A 23,780-nucleotide genomic window follows, 5' to 3' on the forward strand; every position below is an offset into this window, starting at 1 on the left:
GTTTGACTTTACTTGACTGTAATGGATGCATTTTAGTTTCTTGTTCAGATCTTAGTGATTTGCTGACATTAGGGAGTGTTAGCTGAGAACCCTAACAGTGAAATCGTAACTAATATCAGAATATCAACCATCCAAAACATTTGTGCCATAAATCTCCACTATTATTTCCATGGAAAAACACTGTTTGTAAGGTTAGGACATTCGATAGAATCTGTTGATGTTTTTGCTTATGTTTGTCAACATATAAAAGCCATCACTCATGTCAGAACATCAGAAAATTGTCATTACACCGATCAGGATTTTGAGGTGCGATCACCAAAAGCAGTATCTGCCGATCCCGATATTTCTAATAGCCGATAACAGCCGGAAATCCATAAATTTGTCAATATTATTGTCTCATGTAAACAACACTGACATTATATTATTAGGTATCAAAAATTAAGAGATGAGAAGGTATTATGAATTGACCACTGTTTTATTGCAGGCTGAGGCAATGTGCAATATTTCACCCTCTAGAGACTCTTAGAGACGACTTAGACATAGACTAGCTTAAGCTTTCTTGTGGAAATAATTATGTGTACAACAACATGTGCAGTGCACCAACAAAGACAACAGTAGACATGTCACTCTCTTTGAGTTTTTACAAATTGTAAACTATAAACCTTAGTTTTCCTGTGGAAAAAGGAATTAAATCTTAAAATAAAATTATGAAAGCTTTACAAAAGCTTTAGCGATAGCATCCTCCGCATGTGATCCAGGACACTCTTGTGAGTGAAGCACAACTCTTCACACTAGAACTCCACATGTCACTCATGAAGCCGACTGACACGACTGTCATCCTGCGTAAGGTTTTGGACTGTATATAGTCTGGTACAACTCCGGCGGGCATTCATCAGTGGAATATTAACGACTCTGCAGCACGTACCGTGGATCCAAGCAGCTAACGACGCGTTTAAACCCGTTGTCTTCTAAAACAAAAAGCAGCTGATGATCAAGGCTTATGAATGCATTACCTTATGATGTAGTTTTTTTTATTTTCCTTGCTGTTGTTGCTGTCGTTTATAGGTCTCTGTTACGTTCAGCTGAGTTAGTGCTGGTGCTGCACACTCCTTTTCTTTCTCTGCCTAAGCGTCAGCCAACTTTGAAAACTCAGTATAGTCCTTGATGTGAGAAACGTTCAAATGTCTTATCAGCTTCGTTGTGTTGAAATTCTTTTACAACATTCCTCCTCGGGGTAAATCCTTTGCAAACTGCAAATTTGTTTTTTTCGGACATCGTAGACCTCCCATACCCGCGACGCAGCTTTCAGTGTTGATGTTTGTAGAGACTGCCACGCCCCCTTAGGAGACCTGGGTCTGAGATGTGGGAACGCACCCGCTGGTGGCGGTTTGTTTTTGTAAACATCATCGGATCTGCCTGCTTTGAACTATTTTGAGAACTCCGATCAAACCCGATAGGGGCACTATAGGTCGATCACGATTGGTTGCTAATCGATCAGTGCATCTCTAATTGCCATTTGACCCGATTGATCAAACTTCAGTGTCAGCAGGACAGTGGAAAGCTAAAACATACACTTTGCTAACAAATCCCATCCCACAAAAAAAATGTAAAAATGTGTACAAGCTTACTTGTCTGGTTTTGTTTCTTTGGCCACTTTCAGACTATACAATTTCCAGTCGTCTGATTGTGGGCCTGTTCAGATTACACAATTTACTGATTTGTGTTTAAGAATGTTGAGGTAGTCTATGTTTTTGCATAATTTCAAGGATTACTGATGCATGGGCTGCACACTACATGAAAAATAACAAACGTGCGAAATGAGATGTAACCATCTGTAAAAGGTGTACAAGAGTTCTTGAGTTAAGATTTGTTCTGAATATATGCGAGAAAAGACAAAAAAAATAATCTAAAAGAATGCAGTACTATACACTAGTAGAAGATAATGTCTGTAACATAGTTTAAGTTGAGTAAAAAGTCCTTAAAATGAAAATAATATTGGCATGCTTGTATTGTGGTATAGTGTTGTTGGTCCCCCCTGTGCTTTCTGGGGTTTCCTCTTCATAACCTCTCCCGATGCACTGACTGTTGATCAAATAGGGATTCCTCAACGGCTCTAGATATTTGGTTTGTTTAACATCCATCAGCAGTGGCTCGGCAATCCCTGACCTAGTGTCTTTGACAAGTGAAAATGCTGATTCCTGACTGCCGACAGCCTGCCAAGTCGCCATCGACCCATAGACTTAGTAGCAAGAACATACTCAAAGGCAGTCGAAACAGAAATATTTTGGCAGTAGAAAGGATGCCTATAACCAAAAATTGTCATACGAATGTCATCTAAGGTTAAAATCAGTATATGGTGATGTTCACAAAAGAAATTGCTTAAATACCCAGTCAAAAACCCACTTGAAAATAGCAGCCACAGCACTCACCTGCTTTTATTCTGGATCAAACCATATAACTTGAAGCTCTATTTAATAAATAAATATATAGTAACTTTTTTATGTTTCTTTAAACTCCAATTTGTATAAATCTGAACCCCAAAAAAAACGAATTCTCGCTAGATGTACTTTTAATTACTTAAATCAATTTAATCCTGTATCATTTCATCACAGAAATAAATACCTGACAAACATTCTGAGAACATTATTTCAGTCCTGATATAACATTTACCAAGATCTGTTTTTCTGTTTGCAGACCTACGCAAGTCTTTAATTCTGGAAATAAAATATGTTTAAAGCTCAACTGTTACTCTTAAGTAATCATTTAACCCAGAAAAAGAAAAGTTTAAAAAACAACAACATTAGTTTGGTGCTTATTCGTGTAAAGCCCCCCCTACATTCACATAACAAAGTTGTTTTCTATTCAGGCAAGGCTAATCCCGGCTTTCATAACCGCACATCAACACTTATTTTAAAAGTGCAGCAGAAACCCAGTATTGAAGTTTGGTAACTATTGGTTTGTGACCGTCATGTAGGTCAGTCTCCAGCAGCCAATCCCCTCACAAAATACACTTACATTACATATGACTCAACAACACGGCCTTACAATGTTAACCTCGTTCCTTCAAGACTTTATTTACCTAATCCACAGCGTTTTAAACATTTCTGGGCCCAAACAAAAGAAATGAAGCAATTCCCGTCCCCCCCCTCCATGAACTTACGGGCCTTTAATCAGACTTAAGAGTTAAGGGAGTTAAGTGGCCACCTATTACCATTATTCACCACTATGTCGACTATTTATTAAAACGCCATGTGCACTTTGCTCCCCCGCCCTGGGCCTGTGTTTATATGTGATGTGTTATTATTACTAATAACAAACCGGAAAGCTGATGCACATCAAAACGCTGAGCAGCGAACAAAGCCAAGGCCGGAGAATCCCCGGCCTCGAGTTTAGCCTCGCCCGCCTCCCAGCGACTGGCGCCGGCCATCAGCCGACATGTCTTAAAACTGATTTATAGTCCCGCGTTAAAACGACGCAGTACCCACGGCGTGTACGGAGCGCGTCGTCGCGCACCCTACGCCGTAACCCTACGCCGTAGCCCTCTGCGTCGATTTAACGCGGAGCCATAATTCAGCCTTTACAGACTAATATAGCCTCGCCAACAGCAAGGTGTTAGTCCCATCGTGTTATAAACGAACCAAATCAACCAGAAAGGCTGTGTGTTTGCAGGGTGGCGTGTCTGTGTCGACGCAGCACGGCCATGGCTGGCATGTAAATACTGACCGTCAGCCCCGCAGCGGTGGCGGGGGTTTGTGTCGCCTCCGCGGCTCCGCTCACCTCCGGGGCGGCCAGGCCGATCACGCTCACCGCCCTCACGGTGCCCCGGAGCCAGTCCCGGTCCCGGGCGGCGGGCTCCGAGCCGGAGCCGTTGGCGGAGCTGCCCTCGTCGAGCAGCAGCAGCAGGCGCTTCCCGATCAGCTCCAGAGAGTCGCCCATGGTGGTTCCTTCGCAAGCTGCACGTCAGGGAGCCACCGTGAACCGCCTCGAAACTCCGCTCGGGACGGTCAACGCCACAATACCGGGGGGGGGGAAGAAGTCGATGCAAAGGGAGAAGTCGTTTCCCCCGAGGATGACTGGATCACACGGCAGAAATGAAGGGTTTTTGTCCTCTAGTGTTAACACGACTGCCCTGCTCTGTCCGCCATTGAGCCCTGCAACAATCAAACGCACTCCGCCTCGCAGACTGGCAGCACTGCGGAGACGGACGCGCCGCGAGGAAACAGCGACCTCTGCTGGCGAAGACCGGGAACTGTCACCCCCGCAGTGATTATTACCGAAGCTGGACCAAAACACAATCATACGGAGGAGTATTACCGCGTTCCATTTGTCCTCGGAAGTGGGGATTTCCCAGTTCCCAGTTGGATTTTTCAACTGGAACGCCCCTCGAAGTGGGATTTCCCACTGGGAAAGTGGGAGAGTCTTCACCACCCCCGAGTTCACATTCCAAGATGGCTGCCCCGGTTGTAAACAGTAGAAGAGAGCTCTGTAAAAATTCGTAGCACTTCATTCTAGTTTTGGTCACACTAAATCAGTTGTATACAAGTATTGTTCGGCATATATATGCTGCTATAGTGTAATTTACATTTTTCATGTGGTATATGCGAACTACAAACTGGTTTACCTACTTTGTAACTGGAACGCTGATAACTCAGCTGTGACGTCATTCCCAGTTCCGAGTTCCGACTTCCGAGGTAAATGCTAAATGGAACGCAGCATATGATTAGTACGGAAGAGTATTAGGGCCAGGCAAGAGAAAAAAAAATTTGAGAGTGGACGATTTTTTTTTTATTGTGCACTTCGAGAAAAAATACGAAATGTCGAGAAAAAAGTCGAAATTTCGCCTTTTTTCTCAACATTTCCACTTTTTTTTCGACATTTTGACTTTTTTCTCGAAATTATACTTCAACAATATTCTCGACATTTACACTTTTTTCTCGACATGTACACTTTTTTCTTAAAATTTCGACTTTTTTCTGGAAATTATACTTCAACAATATTCTCGACATTTCGACTTTTTTCTCGACATTTACACTTTTTTCTTAAAATTTCGACTTTTTTCTCGACATTTCAACTTTTTTCTCGACATTTAGACTTTTTTCTTGAAGTGCATAATGAAAAAGAAATCTTCCTCCTCTGAAATATTATTTTTATTTTTCTCCTGCCTGGCCCTAATACTCTTCCGTAGATTAGGGCCAGGCAGGAGAAAAATAAAAATAATATTTTAGAGGAGGAAGATTTTTTTTTCATTATGCATTTCGAGAAAAAAGTCGAAATGTTGAGAAAAAAGTCGAAATGTCGAGATTAATGTTGAAGTACAATTTCGAGAAAAAAGTCGAAATGTTGAGAAAAAAGTCAAAATTCTAGTTTGACTTTATTTGACTGTAATGGAAGCATTTTAGTTTCTTGTTCAGATCTTAGTGATTTGCTGACATTAGGGAGTGTTAGCTGAGAACCCTAACAGTGAAATCGTAACTAATATCAGAATATCAACCATCCAAAACATTTGTGCATTAAATCTCCACTATTGTTTCCATGGAAAAACACTGTTTGTAAGGTTAGGACATTCGATAGAATCTGTTGATGTTCTTACTAATGTTTTTCAACATATCAAAGCCATCACTCATTTCAGAACACTAGAAAATTGTCATTACACCGATTAATGTTGAAGTACAATTTCGAGAAAAAAGTCGAAATGTTGAGAAAAAAGTAAAAATTTTGTGAATAAAGTTGAAATGTTGATAAAAAAGTCGAAATGTCGAGATTAATGTTGAAGTACAATTTAGAGAAAAAAGTCGAAATGTCGAGAAAAAGTCGAAATGTCGAGAATAATGTTGAAATACAATTTCAAGAATAAAGTCGAAATTTCATGAATAAAGTCGAGATTTCAACTTTATACACAAAATTTTGACTTTTTTCTCAAAATTGTATTTCAACATTAATCTCGACATTTCGACTTTTTTCTCCAAGTGCACAATAAAAAAAAATCTTCCCCTCTCAAAATATTTTTTCTCCTGCATGGCCCTAATACTCTTCCGTAGAATCAGGATCAGAAAGAAGTTTATTTCCAAGTAGTTTAACACACACAAGGAATTTGTTGTGGTGATTGGTTCAATACAAAAGAACAAATAATATTAAAAGAAAAAAAGTACAACATGTTGGTTTTAAAGTGCTGGAGTAATGAGATAGATAGATAGATAGATAGATAGATAGATAGATAGATAGATAGATAGATAGATAGAACACTAATGTTGTTCTCTGGCATTCACTTACTGATGATGACACAGACACATGTTCCTGTAACTCCTCTTTAGGAAAGTAAATTTGGTTTCACATTTTTAGAGATATTTACACCAAGTCTTCTTCTTTTTTGGGAGAAATGCCTTCTCTATCCTAACATCCATCCATCTCTGATTTGTTGTTCCAAATTGCTGATGCGTTGTTGCCACTAACCTCGCGAGAATTGCCACCCAGGCTACAGCAGGTGGCAGTTCTCGCGAGGTCGGTGGGAATTCAGTGTACAGTTTAAAAATTATTATATCATAAAAGTGGAAATTTACTAGAAAAATAGTAATAAGGGAGGACGGTGGGAAAGAGGGGTCAAATACGGTAGTTTCCCGGCCAAAACAGGAGACTTGACGGGTATGATCATTCACCGTAGCTGAATATGTGGTAATTTCTTAAAATTGCATGGGGATCTCAATGTCTTGTAAGAATTTGACGATATATAATAGATCAAATCTGCAAAACACTTTAATTCAATAAAAAAATACACAGTAATATTATCCGGTGAAATATGCTTGGGGTTTCAGATTTAGATTCAGACGATTTTATTAATCCCTTTGGGATGGATTAATTGACATAGCCATTTTACTCACACAACACTGGCATTTACAAATCTAACACCCCAAAATCCAAACACAAATATAAAGATAAAAAGATAAAACATTTAAAACAAAGCTAAAAATAAAAATAGAAAGTGCGGTGCCATAAAAATAATAAGGATAGAAAAAGTGTTGTGTAATATTGTACAAAGTTATTGCACAGTCCGGTTTGTTGTTGGACAGACTGACCCCCCACAGTTTGATGGCACGGGGGACAAAGGAGTTCTTCAGTCTGCTGGGCTTGGTTTTTTCAAGCACTATAAGTGCGATTCTTTTTTTTTTTTTTAAATATATATCTATTTATCATAAATTGTATACATCTCGCTGTGGTGGCATTGTTGGTGTTAGTTAGTTGATTCTGACCACTAGACGGTGCTATATTACTACAAACTCTTAAGTGCAGGGGGGCTGGGAGTCAGAATTTCCAAGAAGCGTCTGCCAGAGAAAACACCACAATTAAACTTCCGTGGGGTCAAAATTTACCGAGCCTAGAGTATATATAAAGTTGAAATCTATAAATATATGATATTCTGACTTTTACTTTCACAAATAAAATGTATTATAACCTTTTCATACAGCAATATTTATGGATGCTTATTTTGGAGTTTCAGAATGGTGTGAGTTATGTGGATATAAATAGAGAAGTGTCAATACAGGTAAAATTGTGCTGTGACTTTCATAAGAACGTTGATCTCATCTGTATATTTTTGAAACTACAAATCAGGAGTGTTCTTTGGGAGGGTCAATGGTACACATCTCTTTTTAACAACCAACGTCTAAGTGGAAAACCGTACAAAGAAAGAAATTGTGACACAGTTTTGTCCCAGAAAAAAAACATCTCCATATTTATTCAGGAGTTATACAAGATACATTATACAGTATGTACAAAAACACAACAGTGACATATCAAAAAAAGGTACCAACGCACATATTTTATCTGTTATCCTGTAAAAACCTGCATCTTGTTCTACAATAGGCTGTCCGCTTTTTATCACTTTTTATTGGCTTTAAACTTCAAGTCACCTATCATTTGGTTCCTATCAAAAGGGATATTTATAAATTGAAGGGTGAGGTTATTTTGAAAGGCTGTCACAAGCCAAGTATGTATAGGTTGTCTATGTAAACTAATGCCTCTATGCCTGTAAAGGTATTCAGAGTGTGCAAGGACTTTAGCGTGGCGATTTGTGGGTGTGCATGTGTGTGTAGCTGTAAAGGTATGAGATATGACTCTTGTGTGCCAATATCAATCTGCAGTGTGAATGAAAATTATGCATACATTATATATATATATATATATATATATATATATATATATATATATATATATATATATATATATATATATATATATATATATATATATATATATATATGGCTACAGCTTGAGGATTGACATCACTGTGTACCAGGGGTTCAGTTCTTCTTAGTTTATTTGTTTTTAAATTACCTGGCTGCATTGCAAGCGGGTCTGTTTAACAGCCAAGCTTTTTTTATTGGTGTTCACAGCCATTCAGCTGTAATACAGGAAGAATGTCGCTTGGCATCGTCTTGCTTAAATAGGCATAATCTTCCCTGAAAATCTTCCCTGGCAGGACATGTTGCTTCAAAGCCTTTATTTATCATTCAGTGTTAATGATTCCTTCACCACAGCCTGTGCAGATGCCTGGTTTTAATGCGCTGATGCCTGAAAGCCCCCAACAGACCAGTAACCTTTTTTCTTTTTTTTTCTTTTTTTTCTTTTTACCCAACATGTTGTTAGCCTGTGGCCATTTAAAATAATTAGGAAAGGGATGTTCCACAATGTTTGCAGATTTCCCTTCCTCAGTTTCTCAGAAAAAAAGTGAAAATGGTGAAAATGTTTCAACATGTGTTGTGATATTTCTATATTTTTTTCAATTAAATATACAGTTCAGGAGGTTTTTAAATAGCTGAATCCTCTTTGTTTACATTTTACACAATATCCTAAATTGGCTTTTACAAAGTTGATAAAAATCATGTTATACTACAAAACATTTCTGCTATGGTCTTCTACAGCCCTGATACCCATCAAACAGTCTGTCTAATAGGCCTCAGGTTCCCAGTACCACCATAAAAATACACCCAGACTAACAGCGTTTGACTGGTAACTGTAGCTGTAACGAAGACAAAACAATCCTCTGCACTTCCAGAGACATGCTCAAGATGCAACGACCTGTTCTCAGTCCAGCAGTGATAACTGTGTAAGTGCTGCGTTTATGCTCCTCCACTCCCCGGGTTACTGGCGCTTCTTCATGCAGCTGTGCGGTACGCATTCGGCCTGTTCCTCCAACTCAGGGCAGGGGCTGCCGGCGTTGGCCGGCCGCAGGAGGATGTAACGCGTGCGGTGGCGGACACCTCCTCTGGAGCAGGGACCCAGGCACAGACCCCAGGACGACCAGAGAGAGACTTCACAGTCCAGAGGTGTTGCTGTATGGAATTCAGAGAAAGATGAACAAAGAATGCAGAAACTCCTCGAAAATACACATACTGAATACCCACTACAACCCCCCTGGTAATGGTGAAACAATAAGCACATGCTTTCCTCTACACATGCACAGTTTATGTTTCCTGGGTAGTAAAAGGTGTGTAAATTAAATCTAATCCTCATTATATGTAGTAATGTGAGGTAGGAGCTAGGGCTGCACGATTAATCGTTAAAAAAAATCGCAATCTCGATTCATGCTTGAACGCAATCTCATTTCCAAATGACGACGATTTAAAAATTATTTTTTTTTTTTTTTATGTTTATTGTTTTTATGTTCAATGTCAGCTGTTACAAAGTTGATGCCAGTCTTTCATCAGGCACCATCATATTTTTTGTAACGTTTACCTTTTGTATCGGCAGCTTCTTAATAGCAGCAAAAGGCAATGGGGGGTTCATCCCAGCCAGAGGAATAATTTGTTGCCTCAGAACTACAGGATCTGTTACAAGTCCCCTTTCTGAAAGGGTGTTCAACTCAGGGAGGAACAAATATTGTTCAAAATTGTTATTATTGTTTAAATTATTCAAAGGTTTGTGTAAAGAAGACAAGAGATGTTTATTGTTATTATATTTTTGTTCAGCTGTTGCAAAGTTAAAGTAATAAGTGCAATAAATGTTATATTGGAAAAAAATCGTGAGAGAATCGTGATCTCAATTCTAAGCAAAAAAATCGTGATCTCATTTTGTCCAGAATCGTGCAGCCCTAGTAGGAGCATATTAAGACAGTATTGTACAATATTTTGTCTTTGTCTTGTATACTGATCCTGCACCACTGATGGACGGGGCCCCATGTTCCTACCTGAAAAGCGCTGAGGACTGATGGAGTTTGGCAGGATGTGATTAGATATTGAGCTTTGACGGTCAGATGGTCGGTGCTGCCGGGTGATCCTGACGCTGGCAATAGGTGGAAGGTCTTTTAGGCGTGGATAGTAGAAGGAGTTGGCCGGGTGGTTCGGCATCTGAGACGTGATCTAAACAAATCAGAAGAAAAAGATTTGTCAGGAGAACCAGCGGAGGCTCAGTAGAACTTAAAATGCACAATAACCACTCATCAAAACACATGCTGGGAAAGGATGGATGCTTTACTACATGAGAGGGGCCCATCTCACTCAAATAGCTTCAGGTCAGACATGAGGGCTGCCAAGCAATCATTTTAGTGGAGACAGCTAGGAATGATGTCCCAAATTCTAAGAATAGTATGAGAGCCGTCCACTTCCATCCGCCTTTTCTCAGCGTTTGTGGACATAAATCAACAACGATGATGGTTTTTTTGCACAGTTCATACCTTTGTAATGTTTTCTGGAGGGCTGGTGGGGAAGTTGGGCGAGGAGAAAGTGAATCCGCTGTCCGTCCCTGCATCATAAGGCTGGAGGTCGATGGTCACTTCCTGTTTCCACTGGTCTCCCTCGCAAAGGTTCAGACTATCCACACCCACAAACCAGTCAGGGCTGGGAATCATCTTCACCATCAGGGACAACTGTCGATTGAAGAGAGACGGCTTTAGCTTTTAGCATCAAATAAAAAAGTAGAACAAGCAAAACTGGTACACTGTAAACATGAAACGTGTAATATTTAAAAAGAAATATCAACAATAAATGATATATAATCAATATGAAATAAGGACAAAAGTTTAAATCAACTGTTTAATTATTTTATTTATTTTCTATCTCCTTGGAGAACAGGCCGACAAGCTGCTTTTTTTTTCAAACAAAAAAGAAAAGAAATCCATAAAAAGGTTTGGATGTTCCGTCTATCGTGACTAGAGGCTTTTATGACAGCTGTGAGACATTTCAACATTAGTTCATGGAGTCAAGGATGCAACCCAAGTATCAGGAATGACCACTTGTGTTTCTGAGGAGTTTATGAGCTGAAACTCTCATGCTGACAGTGTTGGAAAGGCTCAGGGTTATATGTCTTTTAATTACATTTATATATTTATTACTGAATGCTGATGAATGTGTAGTTTTTCTGTGGGTTAAACTCAGTCAAAAATAATAATTCACTCAGTCAACAGTTTTGTCCTGATTTACTCCGAAACCCTTAAACTTTGTGGCACTGGGTGTTAACATATTCATATCTCCTACAATCATTTCTCAGTTGATGATAGAATTCAACCAATGATTTGACACTTTTATGAATTATCCATCAAGTTTCAATATAACCATTCTGTACTGCTTCTCTCGAGTCCCGGGTGTTTTCTGAGAGGTGGTGAGCTCATGCAGGATGTGGCCCGAGGGTCAGCAGGCTCTGTGGTGGCAGATCACCAGAAAGCAGCACATTTGAAAACACCTCCTCGCTTGCAAACACATGTTTGAGGACCTCAGCTGAGCTCCGAGTCTCAGGGTGGGTTTAAAATGGATCAGAAAGGATGGACAGGAGTTGGACAGAGTTTCTGGAGCAAAGATCAAACCAGATCACCGTGCAAAACAGATCATCTACTCATCAGCAAAACACACGGGGGTTGTTTTTGGACTGTTACACAAGGTAAAGAGGACGGAGACCACATCAGATGAGGCTATGTTGATCTCTCTGTTCTTTTATCATCCCTCCACCTGTGCCTCCAAGCCTCATCCGAAACAACGGCTTTCCAAGAAGGCGTCCTGTTATATCCATTGAAGTATTGAGCAAGGGTGTCCTCTCTGGGAAATTCCTCATTACTGGCTCGAAGGTGGTTTGTAATATTGAGGCCAGACCGTCTCTCTGGTTCAGAGAATTACTCAAAGCTTTCAATGATTCCCTCTCACTTTTTTATTCATTGGCCTTGGAGAGAACCAGCACAAAGCACGCAACCCAGTCATTTGTTATTTCTTAGCCCCCCCTTTCGTTTGGCTGCCATGTGTGTGCTTTAAAATGGTACCAACTTGGCATTATCCATCTGTTTTGAGTTACACAACAATAGGAAAAAAGCTAATGAATATGGAAATAGGAATCTTGTGTGCTTGGGATTCTTTGAGCATTTCGTGTGAATGATTTAGCTGTGTATAAAGAAAAAAAAAAAAAAAAAAGGATGGCATTTATAAATGAGAGAGCAACAGAGAAAAACAGACAGAGAGGCACAGTCGCAGATTAAGCTGTCAACAGACTCACATCATTCGTTCACGTTCAATACAACCCCACAATAGCCGTGCTTTTGTTGCTGTTCTGCAGGCCGATCTAATAATAGACCGTTTTTTAAAAACAGCCACAGACATCACGTACCTGGATGACAAGCCGATGAGCTGCTGTCCATGACCCGTGCTTACCAAAGATGCCTTCTGACAGAGTTGTTTATGATTTCCAAGGGCCCTCAGTTTTAAGCGCTGGTGCAACCAATCAACTAATGTAGGTCACCAGACCTTCGTCGGGACACGCAGCTAATTTCTAAAAAATGCAATAAATATCCACCTTCTCTTCACTGTTTTTCCATTTATTCATCAGCTGCACACGCAGAGTTGATACAATATCTCTTTGAAGCGTATGAAGCACTTTTCCACTGTGCCATACATCAAATCCTTCGCCTTTGATTTAGCCCTGGCCCCAAATTTAGCCCAAACCTCAAAAAAAATAAACCAAAAACAATCAAACCATGACCTGAGCTCCAAGACCCAGACATCATTAAGCAGCGCTGGTATCCTGAGCAGCGAGGAAAGCCACAGGCTAATAACTGGATTTAGCACTTCCTTTTTTTGTATAAATTTGGCATTAAAGATATTCAGGAAAACACTCACTTGACTTAGGACCTCAGAAAAGTTTCTCATCAAGCTGAAAAAATATACAAAACAGTCTTTAATTCAGCCAGTCACACAGTCAACAGTCACACATAATGATGAAAACAGCCAGCTGTGCATAGTTTCACACACCAAAACATGAAATTGATATTTTTATACATATTTTGTTGTGCAGTTTCCAGGATGATGTTATGAAAATGTTAATATTCCACTAAATTAAAAAAAAATGCACGGGATGAGTAGAAAGTTTTCCCCCACTAAGTCCAACAGTATAAAATTAAACGTACTCATCTGCACTTTGCAAAAGACCACGCGTGCAAGCCAGGGGGCTATTGGAAGACTATCTTTTGGAGATATCAGACCAATAAATAACTTTATGGTTTAAAATAGAAAAGTTGTGTTTGGAAAAAGGAAAACAATGTAATTCAGAATAATAACCTCATTATATCTGTGAAAACCGGTGGTGAAAGTATCACGATTAGTGTTTTACTACATCTGAGCAACTGCAGCTTCTATCAAAGATGATAATGAGTCTGCATTCAATGCCGTCATTTTGTCATCATTGTTGGAACAAAGAACTCTGAATGATACCATCACACACGTAAAGAACTCCACAGTATCTGTTACAGTATCTTTTAGCTGACTCTTAAGGAGGGGGAAGCAAGACAACAACTCTAAGCACATCAGCACACCATAAATGATGATCAAAGAATAGTAAATCTAATCCTTTAGCCAACATGCAGCCCTGATCTTATAGAAATATTGTGTAAAGACCTCTGGAGCGGAGGTCTTGTGAGGAGACCAACCAACACCCCAGAGCAGAGCTGAGGATGTTTTCAGCAGAGGAAAGAGCTAAAAATCCTCCAAGCTAATAAACAGGACAGATCAAGAGTCACCTGTTACATGGAGTTGCAAATGTCAAATTATTATGCCACTCACGGATGTATTATTGGATCATTTTCTTTAATAATTGTCACGTGTGAATGGATTTTCTTAAAATACTTGTAGGTTTGGTATTGACAGAAATGAAAAAACTTCCACAAAAAGTAAAAAATGTAATTAATATGCATCCATCCCTGTACACACTGTATCCTGGTGAGGGTCACGGAGGGGCAGAGCCTATCCCATCTATCCTCATCTGGTGAGGTCTACAGTGCATCATCGCACATGTTTAGCATGTACTTGTGGATGAATTAACTTTTAAAAGGCACAGGAAGGTGCTTCTGTTAGACAGAGACATGCTGGCTGCGTCTCTACAAGCTATTTTAAACTAGCTTGTTTCGTACTAACTGTACGAGCATGGGTCCCGAGTTCAGAGTTATAGAGTTCAGTGGGACAGGCAGCAGACGGAGAGCAAACCCGCAGGATGGATGTGGGCGTTTGTGGCTGCCGGGCTGAAGTACTCGAGCTAAACATAGTCCGACTGGTTATAATGGAAAGAGGTGGTGAAGTGTTCGGTCGTAGCGGATGGGCGAAGCTACGGGGACACCCGGGTCAGACAGATGGTTTGTGTGACTACTGTGTCTGAGCATGTGTGTACTTTTTTATATGAAAAATGATTTTTTTTTCCTCTCTTTTTTTTGTCTGTGCTCACCAGTGAGGTCCGGGGCTGTATGAGCATCTCTGTGGAGCTGTGCCCGATGCCATCAGGAATGCCAGCAGTCCGGTGCATGGCGCCGACTGTGCGCGTCTTTCTGGCCTCCTTGGATGCCCTCATGAGCTCCACCGTCACCCCGACTTCAGCAAAGTTCTGCACCCCTGGACTGGCCAAGGCACCCTCCTCCCATAGCGTGAAATGGTGATTGTGGCTGACCGCTAAAGAGAGAAAAGAAATTGAAGAAAGTTGAGACGACAGGAGCGAGATGGTTATTCGCTGGAATGCATGTCAATGTCAATGAAGCACCACAGAGCCTCGGCCAGACGGTGAGATCATTTCCACCATGGAGTCTGCGTGTATTGCTAAGGCTGTTTCCTACTTCCTGCACTTAAACTGATAATTCTGCAAGAACTGCCCATGTGCATGTATTATTGCAAGGTTTTATTCCTCACCTCTCACTGCTGAAACCACAACGCTGGCTGAAGCTGTCAGGAGGTCGGTCAGGTTCTTGCACTTGGCAGCCCGATGGCAGACCACAAATAATTCAGCTCCTTCGAAAACCCTTATTGACACTTGTTTGTACATTATGGGCCTACGGAGCCACTGACTTCAAATTCTTGTCTGTATTTCTGGCTTCGAAGCTATGAAATCTGTTAAAAATCAGGACCCAGCTTTACGCTTGTTGTGGAGCTCCGTGTTGAAACCCACAGTCATTGGCCGGGGCCAGTGGTTTTAAGGGCAGACTAAGGTTAGCCAAAAACACGCTGACAAATGCTCTGATCGTTCTGCCTTACTTCACTTTTCAGACACACACGCAAGCATGAATTTAAACCTAAAAACTCTTGACGCATATATGAACACACACTGAGCCCCCCACACACATACACATGCACCCTGCCCAGCACACTTCACACACTATCTTGTTTCTCCTTAAACTGCTATTACTTGTGCACTTAATTGAATTTCCATTCTGACAAATTTCCAGCTTGCATCAAAACCTTGAAACCTGATAATGTGCCACGTTTAAGCCCCACCAAGACTTCAAAGAGCACTCTTCCCAAATTGCTCATCCATTATTTTGTCCCTTAAAAATTCAATTTCTTCAGTGCACCCCCAAATCCCCCTCAAAGTTGTCCCCTATAGCTTCCCCTTGTGTTTTTCTTCTCTTGCCGCCCTTTCAAAAACGATTATGGTGACAGAATTGCTGCTTTATGCCTCCATCTGGAGTAAGTGGTGGATCCACCTTTCTCAGGGCACTAGTGGGACAGCTGGAGACCAAAGCTACAACTAAAACAGCCCCAATACACCTAGACATGCATATAGCTAAACCGTACAGGTAAACGTCCACCATCTTTCACATTGCGTCATCGGTTGGGGAGGAAAAAAAAAAAAACAATCTGTTTTTTCTTTCTTTCTTTCTCTGAGGTAAGTGGTCTGACCTCATCACACCCCAGCTATCATCACCTAGCTTCTCTAGCCCCCCAAACCAACAATCTAGTCTTTACCACCAACACTGTGGTAAACCAGAGGAAATCTGGGAGGTAGGATTAGACAGAGTCGAAGAAATGGAGGCAATATTAGAGACGTGGCTGGAGGGAAGTCAGCGAACCAAAGAGAAATGCCATCTGATAACAGTTTGTTTTTCACTGCTTTACTCAGTGACGTCTCCAACTCTTGTGAGTGTAAATGCTGAAGATGATGGTTTAAACCTCCATCACAAAAAACTACCTTTAGTTGAAGTAGGAGTTCAGTTACTGTCTCTGCTACTCTTGCTTTCTGTGGTATTGTCGTTTTGTGCAGCAGGGTTTTTCTTTTAAAATGCCAGATTTTCTCTTTCTTACCTATGAGCTTGGACCACTGCGCAGGGGGCCGGAACAGGGGATACTGCTTTGGAAAGGCTTGCGGGCTCCAGTGACCTGTAAAGACCAGGATGTAGGAAGCCGGGCTCCTGGCTGTGCATTCCGTCCCGTTGAGCGGCCGCAAAGGCCCAGCAAAGGTGAGACACAGCTTCACGAGCACGACGAGCAGCTGCTGCAGCCAACCACGGGTCAGGTGCCCCGACGACATCATCTAAAAGGAACGAAGAGATGAAAAATGGTGTTAATCCTCACTCATGGCGGAGAGGGATCACGGTGTGCACCAACACCAGTGATAGGGATCACTGTAACAAAGAGTAACTTAAAAAAGGTTTCATGTTGCAAAAATTGGAGTAAGCTGTTTCAGACGTACTGTACTTAGGCACACGGTCTTTGGATGCTGGCAGGCCAATAAAAGGATCCAAACACGAACATTTAGGAAACCAAACCCAGACTATCCTGGAAAACCACTCAGAAGTGGGGGAATTCCACGTCCCTGCCCTCATATCAAAACAAATTTTATCAAAGCACAAAGCTTATTGAACTTGCTAACCCTCAAGCCTTCAACAAAAGAAACCCCTCCCTTTCATTCGGGCTGGACCCCATCTCTGGCTACGGGGCGAAGCGGTTAATATTCATCAGGAATGTCTGTTACAGGAGCCGCCCTGAAATAAAACAACACGTATGACATCTCTGAGGATGGATGTAAATTCTGTCTGCTCTGCTGATCTCACTGACTGACCATCCTCTGAGCCTCAGCTGCTGAGTCAGACTCACACTCTGGCAGGAGGCGGAGAGGGGATGAGGACACGTGCGCGGTTATCACCAGAAACACATTTGGCTTACGGCGGGTTAATACAAGGCAACAGAAAGAAACCACATGTTTCTTCCTCATCTTCTCAACATGCATCCTTAATTCTCTAAATCCTCTATTTCCTCATCCCAGCTCTTCTGCCATCTGAACATCTCTATCTGCTGGGAAATGTGGCAGAATTAAAAATGAGATGTGGGTGATGTGCATGAAAACTCTTCATCCGAAATCGCTCAAGACTCAAGTTTTAAAAAGTGGACGCACCTGCATGACAAAGTCTTAAAAGCCTCTTCTAAAAATCATCAACTTGCCTTTTGCGTGGAAAAACAAGAAGAAAAGAAAGATGTCATATCACTCAATGTGCTTTTTATTTGCTGGTGTTTTTCGATTTAAATAAAACATTTTTTGTCATGTTACAGTAAGCGACGGCACCGTTTTCATGGGTTTCCATACTATAACTAAAACTCCAAGCAGCTGCAGAATGCAGACAGTTAAATTTGGGTTGAGTCATCCGGCGCACAAACACGCATATGTGCACACAAACACACACACAACACCCATGTCCTGCTGCATATTGTCCCTGAAGTCTATTTCCAGAGGTCAGATAGAATTACCCTGCCAATATAGCTGCAAAAATCCAACTCTGACACTTTTCTGACCGCAAGCCTTATAAGCCCACGAGTGTTTTATCAATTCCCCGTCTCCATTAAATGCATATTAACCATGGCAGATTTTTACAGCCTCCCATAAAAATACCTTAAGTATGGAGACACATTGAGCCCTGCTTTGATCTGGCTGTTCAGTCACCTGATCACCACTTTGCAGCTCTGCAGGAGGCAGATGGAGATTCACGTTCAGGTGCTTAAATGTGCAACCAAGTCCAAAAAGTAATCTTACCTTTGCTGTACTCTGCCAACATGACAGTAGTATAATCGAGCCCTTGTGCTAATGGAAATTCACGACCCACGTCTGAGCTTTTAACATCAGTATGTGGACTTAACCGGAGCTGTCCTGTCTGCCATCTCTGAAATGTTCAGCACAGAAAAGCTTCTCACACAGGTTTCCCTGTTGGGTTTTTTTTGTCACTTTCACATTCCAGCCTACAGGTTCTAGTCAAGAAAGTTAAGATTTTCTTTGGAAATTCACAGCAGACAACTCCTCTGAACGCATATTTTAATTCTGCAATGATCCGTTTCAGATAAAACATGAGGCCGGCGGTCAGAAATGGGGATATGACCTTTTTCTCTCCTCTACCTTCTTGGTAATCCCCTGTGACCGTCCCCACAAACTTGTCACGCTGCCATTAACACACACTAATGGACACAGTTAGTGCTTTTTCAGTAAAAACACCAACCATACGATAATACACCAGAGCCCATATGGTGATTATTTATTTTATATATGCAGAAGAGCAGACTTTTTTTCTTTTTGTTTCCATCAGCACAAAGTTTACACACAGCAGACTTAATCCCATCAGCAAAAACAGACAGACACACAGCAGTTTTTTTTCTGTCAGGCACGAGACATAATAAAACAGGGGGATGTGGCGCAGGGCCAAACATGGCGGCTGCCGCCCTTTGGGCACCTTCACTGTGCTATTAGAGCAGCCTCATGCTGAGATAATACAAACATTCACTCCAGCTCATACGCCCAGGCATTCAGGTATGCACACATAAGCACAGATTGGTGCACACAGCCAGAGTATGTCCATCTTTAACAAGACGGTGGGAAGGTAATTTGCTGATTTGTTTTTTTCAGACATCTTTTATTGGGCAATAGCGGATTCGGGAGTTCATGCTGCAGAAAAAAAAAAGATGCATCCATCTGTCTTGAATTACCCGTTCATGAGCACCTCGCCAGTATCTGTCGCTAACATTTCATTCATTCACGCATACGCACGGAAACGCAGGCAGACACTCGGCCAGCTGTGCATCACAGCAGGAGGTCAGAAACCTGATCACAACACGGTAAGCAATGCTTCAGACACAAAGAGGAGAAGAAGACGTGCACAGATCCATTTTCCTGAAGCACTTAAGCTGCACCGTCCACGGGAAGACGAGTGAGGATACATTGGAGACACCTGGATATTGCACCTAAATCCCTGTGATTGCAGAGGAACATCTGGTGGATCAAATATGGATCAAATATGGCAGAAGATCTTTGGTTTTTAAAGACATGTCTCTATTCTAATAAGAGAATGTCACTACTGGAAAATATATTCATTTTTTTGAGATACTTGTGCTTAACTCCACGCCAGTGGGAATTATTAGTGCCAGTTATTAAAACTACTGTAAAGAGTAACACATGGGCTTTCCTCAGTCCTGTGTAGACCAACCCGTTTAAATGTGGATTGTGTGGAGTTTATACTTCTGATGGGTTCATGCACCAATAACACAGTAATACACCACATACAGTTTATTTAGTATACAACTACAATCAAAGTTAAAAGTCAGTATATACATTTAAAATGTAAATGCCTTTCATTGCCAGTGATTGTGTGCATGTAACTGGATATAACCAGATTGATTCATTTCTCTTGCATTTGCATTATATTCATTTGGCTAAAAATCACAGTTTCTTCACACAGTAAATAGATGAGCTGACTGGATTTCGTCTGACCAAATTAAGTCAGACTCAATCAGAGGTTTTGTGTGCAGAGAATGAATGAAAGTGCTCCGTGTGCGCTGTCTTACCTGTGTTGGTATCAGTCAGCCGGTGTCAGAGCGAAGCAGCAGCAGAATCACAGAGGATACGGCGCCGCACACTCTTCTCCTCTTCCTCCTCACTGTAACGGGTGCAGCCTTATCAGCTTTTATCGCCCTATTGCCTGGCTTTATCTCTTTCCAAATTTCTCTCCTCCTCCCTCCTCTCTCTCTCGTTCTCATTGTTTCTCCTCATGTTACCCTCCTCTTTCTCTTGCTTTCTCCTCCCCCTCCACCTCTTTTCTCCCCCTGCTTCTCCTTGTATGGAAAGGCACTTAAAAGCACTCACTCCTCTTCTCCACAGTCCCTCTCTTCTCTCCGTCTATCTTTCACTCTGTCTTTCAGCAGCCTCGCTGCTGATAGTGTAATCAACAGCATGCTGGACCCCCTTTCAACAAACATTACTCAACATTGTCTATTTTCTTGGGACTCTTTTTCAGTGCAGGCTTTTTCAGTGCAGACTTGAAGGTTATACTTCATCAAAATGGTGGCAGAATGGAAAGAGAAATAAGAAATATCCCTTTGCTTACAGTACTGCAACCTGCATGACAAACTTGAGTCTGAACAGAAGCACTAACTTCTGCAGCTAATTTCACTTTGATTGGGTTGCAGAGAATCAAAGGGTTTGAAATGGTTGCCTTTCTTTTCCCCCTCATTTAAATAGTTCTCTCCTGTTGCAGATCCAGCTGTGATCTCAGTCGAGGAACTCAATTCTTCTTAGGTCAGGGAGTGTGTTTCGGAGAGAAAGGGATGTGTAGTCACCAGTTCCCACAGCTGGTACACACATGGACTGGCAGGGAGGTGCCTTTGCCGACCGCCACTCACTCGTGAACACGTTACGACTCAGACTAAATAAGGCTGTTTGCATGTGCGTGTGGTGGGAGAGCGTGTGCCAAACCTCTGTGTTACTCCCCGGATCACGATCCACTGCTATGACAGATGCAAAGCGGTGGCCTGTGCTTCACAACTTCACCCACTCCACGTGAACCCACACTGCTCCGGTACTGTTCTACCTCTCAGACCTGTGCTGCATCAGCAAGACCACCAAGAGCCCTTCAGGTCTTTAAGCAGAATCTGCCATGTCAATAAACGGCTCACCTGTGAACCTTCAAGCAATTAGGAACAATGAGGAGGAGCAGAAAGCGGAATATAAAAACGACTCAGCAACTAATTTAGATTTTATGTCCTGCAGTCAAAAACAGTCAGGTAAAGAACTACACCTTCTTTGTTACTTCCTTAAGTCCTACCTCTGTGTGCCTATCAACCAACCTATATCTATCGTAAAAGTGATGACTGTTTTAAATCCTAAAAATAAGAATTATATGGAGAAAAAAATGCAAGGACAAGAGGAAAAAACATAAGCAGTGGTGTTAGAGAAACAATGGTTGCTGCAGATCAAACTGGAACGGGTCTAAAAAGATTCACATACAGTTTGGATGTTAATGTTCTCCAATGAGTTTTTCACAAGTGGAAAGTATTTAAGGCAAAGACATCAACCACTGTCTTTAGTGGACATGTGATCAGGGGCAATATCTCAGAAAAATACAATAAAATCCAAGAGCTACATCTCAGACTCTACAGGCCTCACTGAGGACGTCCTGCCAGGACAATAAGACGCCTGAACACGTACGTTTGCCAGGAGAAAACCTTCCCTTTCTAAAATGAACATGTAAGCACAACTGAGGTTTTTTTTTTTTTTTTTCAAATCTGCATTGGAACAAACAATCAAGCTATCTTTCCTAGTATTATCACTGTCAGAAAGCTATATAGCCAAACCTATCACTCAAACTGGGCCATGCAACAATGATCCGAAGCATGCACGCAAATCTACACCAAAGGGGCAGAAAAAATAAATCAATCAAGGGTTAAGAATGGCATATTGAAAGTCCAGACCTCAACCTGATTGAAACACTATGGCAGGACCTTACGACAACTCTGCATAAACCCATAAACCCCAATGAACTAAAGCAATGATGTAAAGAAGAGTGGGCCAAAATTCCTCCACAACAGTGTAAGAGACTGGTAAAGTCGTACAGGAGACGGCTCTTTCAAGTTATTGCGGCTAAAGGTCAATCTAAAGATTATTCAATTATGTGGGTACTTAGTATTGTCCACATGATACCTGTTTTCTCTCTTTTGGGTTCATTTTTGTTAAATAAATAAAAAATATAAGTTATTGTTCATCTGAAATTGTATCCATCTACCTATGTGTTGAAAGTAGATTACTGGAAAAACTAACTCTCCTGCTGCAGCCTGCTGAGAAATGAGAGTGAGCTCAGCCTCTCGACCGACTCACTTTATCGCGACTTGTCACTGACGGTCTGTCAGTAACACAAATTTGCACGTAAAATAACCTAAACTCACATTTGCAGGGATGCCAGCGGGTGCTAAGAACCATAAATGAGGCCTGCGAGCGGGAAATGGTGACTGCTTTCATTACTGGGCCACACATATACACACACACACATGCACACACACACACAACTAAAATACTCTGCAGTGCACACAAAAGAGATTATCAACAGAACTCCAGATACAGCAGCAGATCTGTCTGACTGACGCAAAACTACGTGATAAATGAACGTTTTCTTCCTGTCTATCACACATGCGCGTCAGCGCTGCTCAAGCCAAGCGAGTGAAGTAAAACGAGAGGAACCATGAGCTAATCGCAGAGGGTTATGCAGGAGCCACGGCAGCACCGCTGCCTCAAGACCCCAATACCAGACAGACACACACAATAAACAGCATTACAAATAAGTGGCAAACCATACATATAATTAACTACTTCTGAAAGAAGAACAAAAAAGAAATCAGAGTAGGAGCCATGTAGTGTCTATTGAGCATGGTTTGCAGGAATGACCCTGCCATGAAATAATGTGCATCTATGGGTTTTAAGATCATCTACATTTAAAAGTGAACAGAAAGAAAGGAGGCAGATATTTACAAAAGTGGGACTCAGCTTGAGTGGGCCACGAAGGCAAATGCCAACCTCAGTGTTAATTGTTCTCTGGACAGCATTTACTGTCGTGGTTGCTGTGTTAACATCTTAGATGGCGTTAAGAAACCTCAACAGGCTACTTGAAACCCAACAGAAACTGGGATACAGCATCTTGTAAACATCGTCTCCAGGCTCTGCTGGCTGTCATAGCGACGGAGAAGTGGAGAAATCAGTCACAGCTGTTTGCACACGACGCTTTGATCCTGAAAATGAGCAAAACCAGGATAAGACTCAAATCCCACTTACAAATGTGCATGTAAACACACTCTTTAGAGAGAAGTAAGCATCATCAGACCACACATGCTAAATTAAACACTGACTCAACCCCTCCTTTGCCTTTTCATGGGTTTGGCGACAGAAAAGATGGAAAAGCGAGCTGGTGCATCCTAACAGCGGTGCAGCATCTAACATGTTTCCTCCTGGCTGCAATGACATTTAAATCACTGAAAAAGACCAATTCATATTTTATTTCTTACCATGGGTGCAGATTACAACCCCTCCAGGTGAGATAAGCTATTAGTTTAGAGACTAATTCATAACAAAAGGCAAGTGTGCTGTAATATGACACAATTCCTGACTGCTCAAACTGGTTCCATCACACCTCACAGTGATCCCTGTAATGGATCTTGTAAGAATATTAACATACACTTTGGTACACAGAGCTGGAGTAAAAACTAAAATAAAGTAGAAAACTTCCTAAAAATAAAGTCCAGATATACAGGAAGTGT

General features: G+C 41.4%; 2 protein-coding genes across 5 annotated transcripts in view; both read right to left on the reverse strand.

Annotated features, from left to right (window-relative positions):
* Positions 1-4,177, reverse strand: part of kdm3b (lysine (K)-specific demethylase 3B) — a 42,362-nt gene extending 38,185 nt beyond the window's left edge. For 2 of the 3 annotated variants that reach the window (XM_061725126.1, XM_061725125.1), the window contains exon 1: positions 3,724-4,176. In XM_061725126.1, coding sequence (XP_061581110.1) covers positions 3,724-3,936 — 213 coding nt within the window. In that variant the 5' untranslated portion in view covers positions 3,937-4,176. Of the gene's footprint in view, positions 1-3,723 lie in introns of all 3 variants that reach the window. The other variant, XM_061725127.1, reaches the window with a different exon arrangement.
* A 3,529-nt stretch (positions 4,178-7,706) lies between these two features.
* Positions 7,707-20,222, reverse strand: spon2a (spondin 2a, extracellular matrix protein). 2 transcript variants are annotated; one of them, XM_061726256.1, is made up of 6 exons: positions 20,046-20,222; positions 16,527-16,755; positions 14,683-14,903; positions 10,667-10,858; positions 10,181-10,352; positions 7,707-9,326 (listed from the first exon to the last, which is right to left on the reverse strand). In XM_061726256.1, exons 2-6 carry the CDS (start codon positions 16,753-16,755, stop codon positions 9,136-9,138), a joined length of 1,005 nt encoding a protein of 334 aa, XP_061582240.1. In that variant the 5' UTR covers positions 20,046-20,222; the 3' UTR covers positions 7,707-9,135. The 2 variants fall into 2 exon arrangements, with proteins under 2 accessions (XP_061582240.1, XP_061582239.1); XM_061726255.1 differs by lacking the exon at positions 20,046-20,222 and adding an exon at positions 17,617-17,766.
* Between the last annotated feature and the right edge of the window lie 3,558 nt (positions 20,223-23,780).

The sequence above is a fragment of the Cololabis saira genome, chromosome 7 (genome assembly GCF_033807715.1).
Source record: "Cololabis saira isolate AMF1-May2022 chromosome 7, fColSai1.1, whole genome shotgun sequence".
NCBI classification, from domain to species: domain Eukaryota; kingdom Metazoa; phylum Chordata; class Actinopteri; order Beloniformes; family Belonidae; genus Cololabis; species Cololabis saira.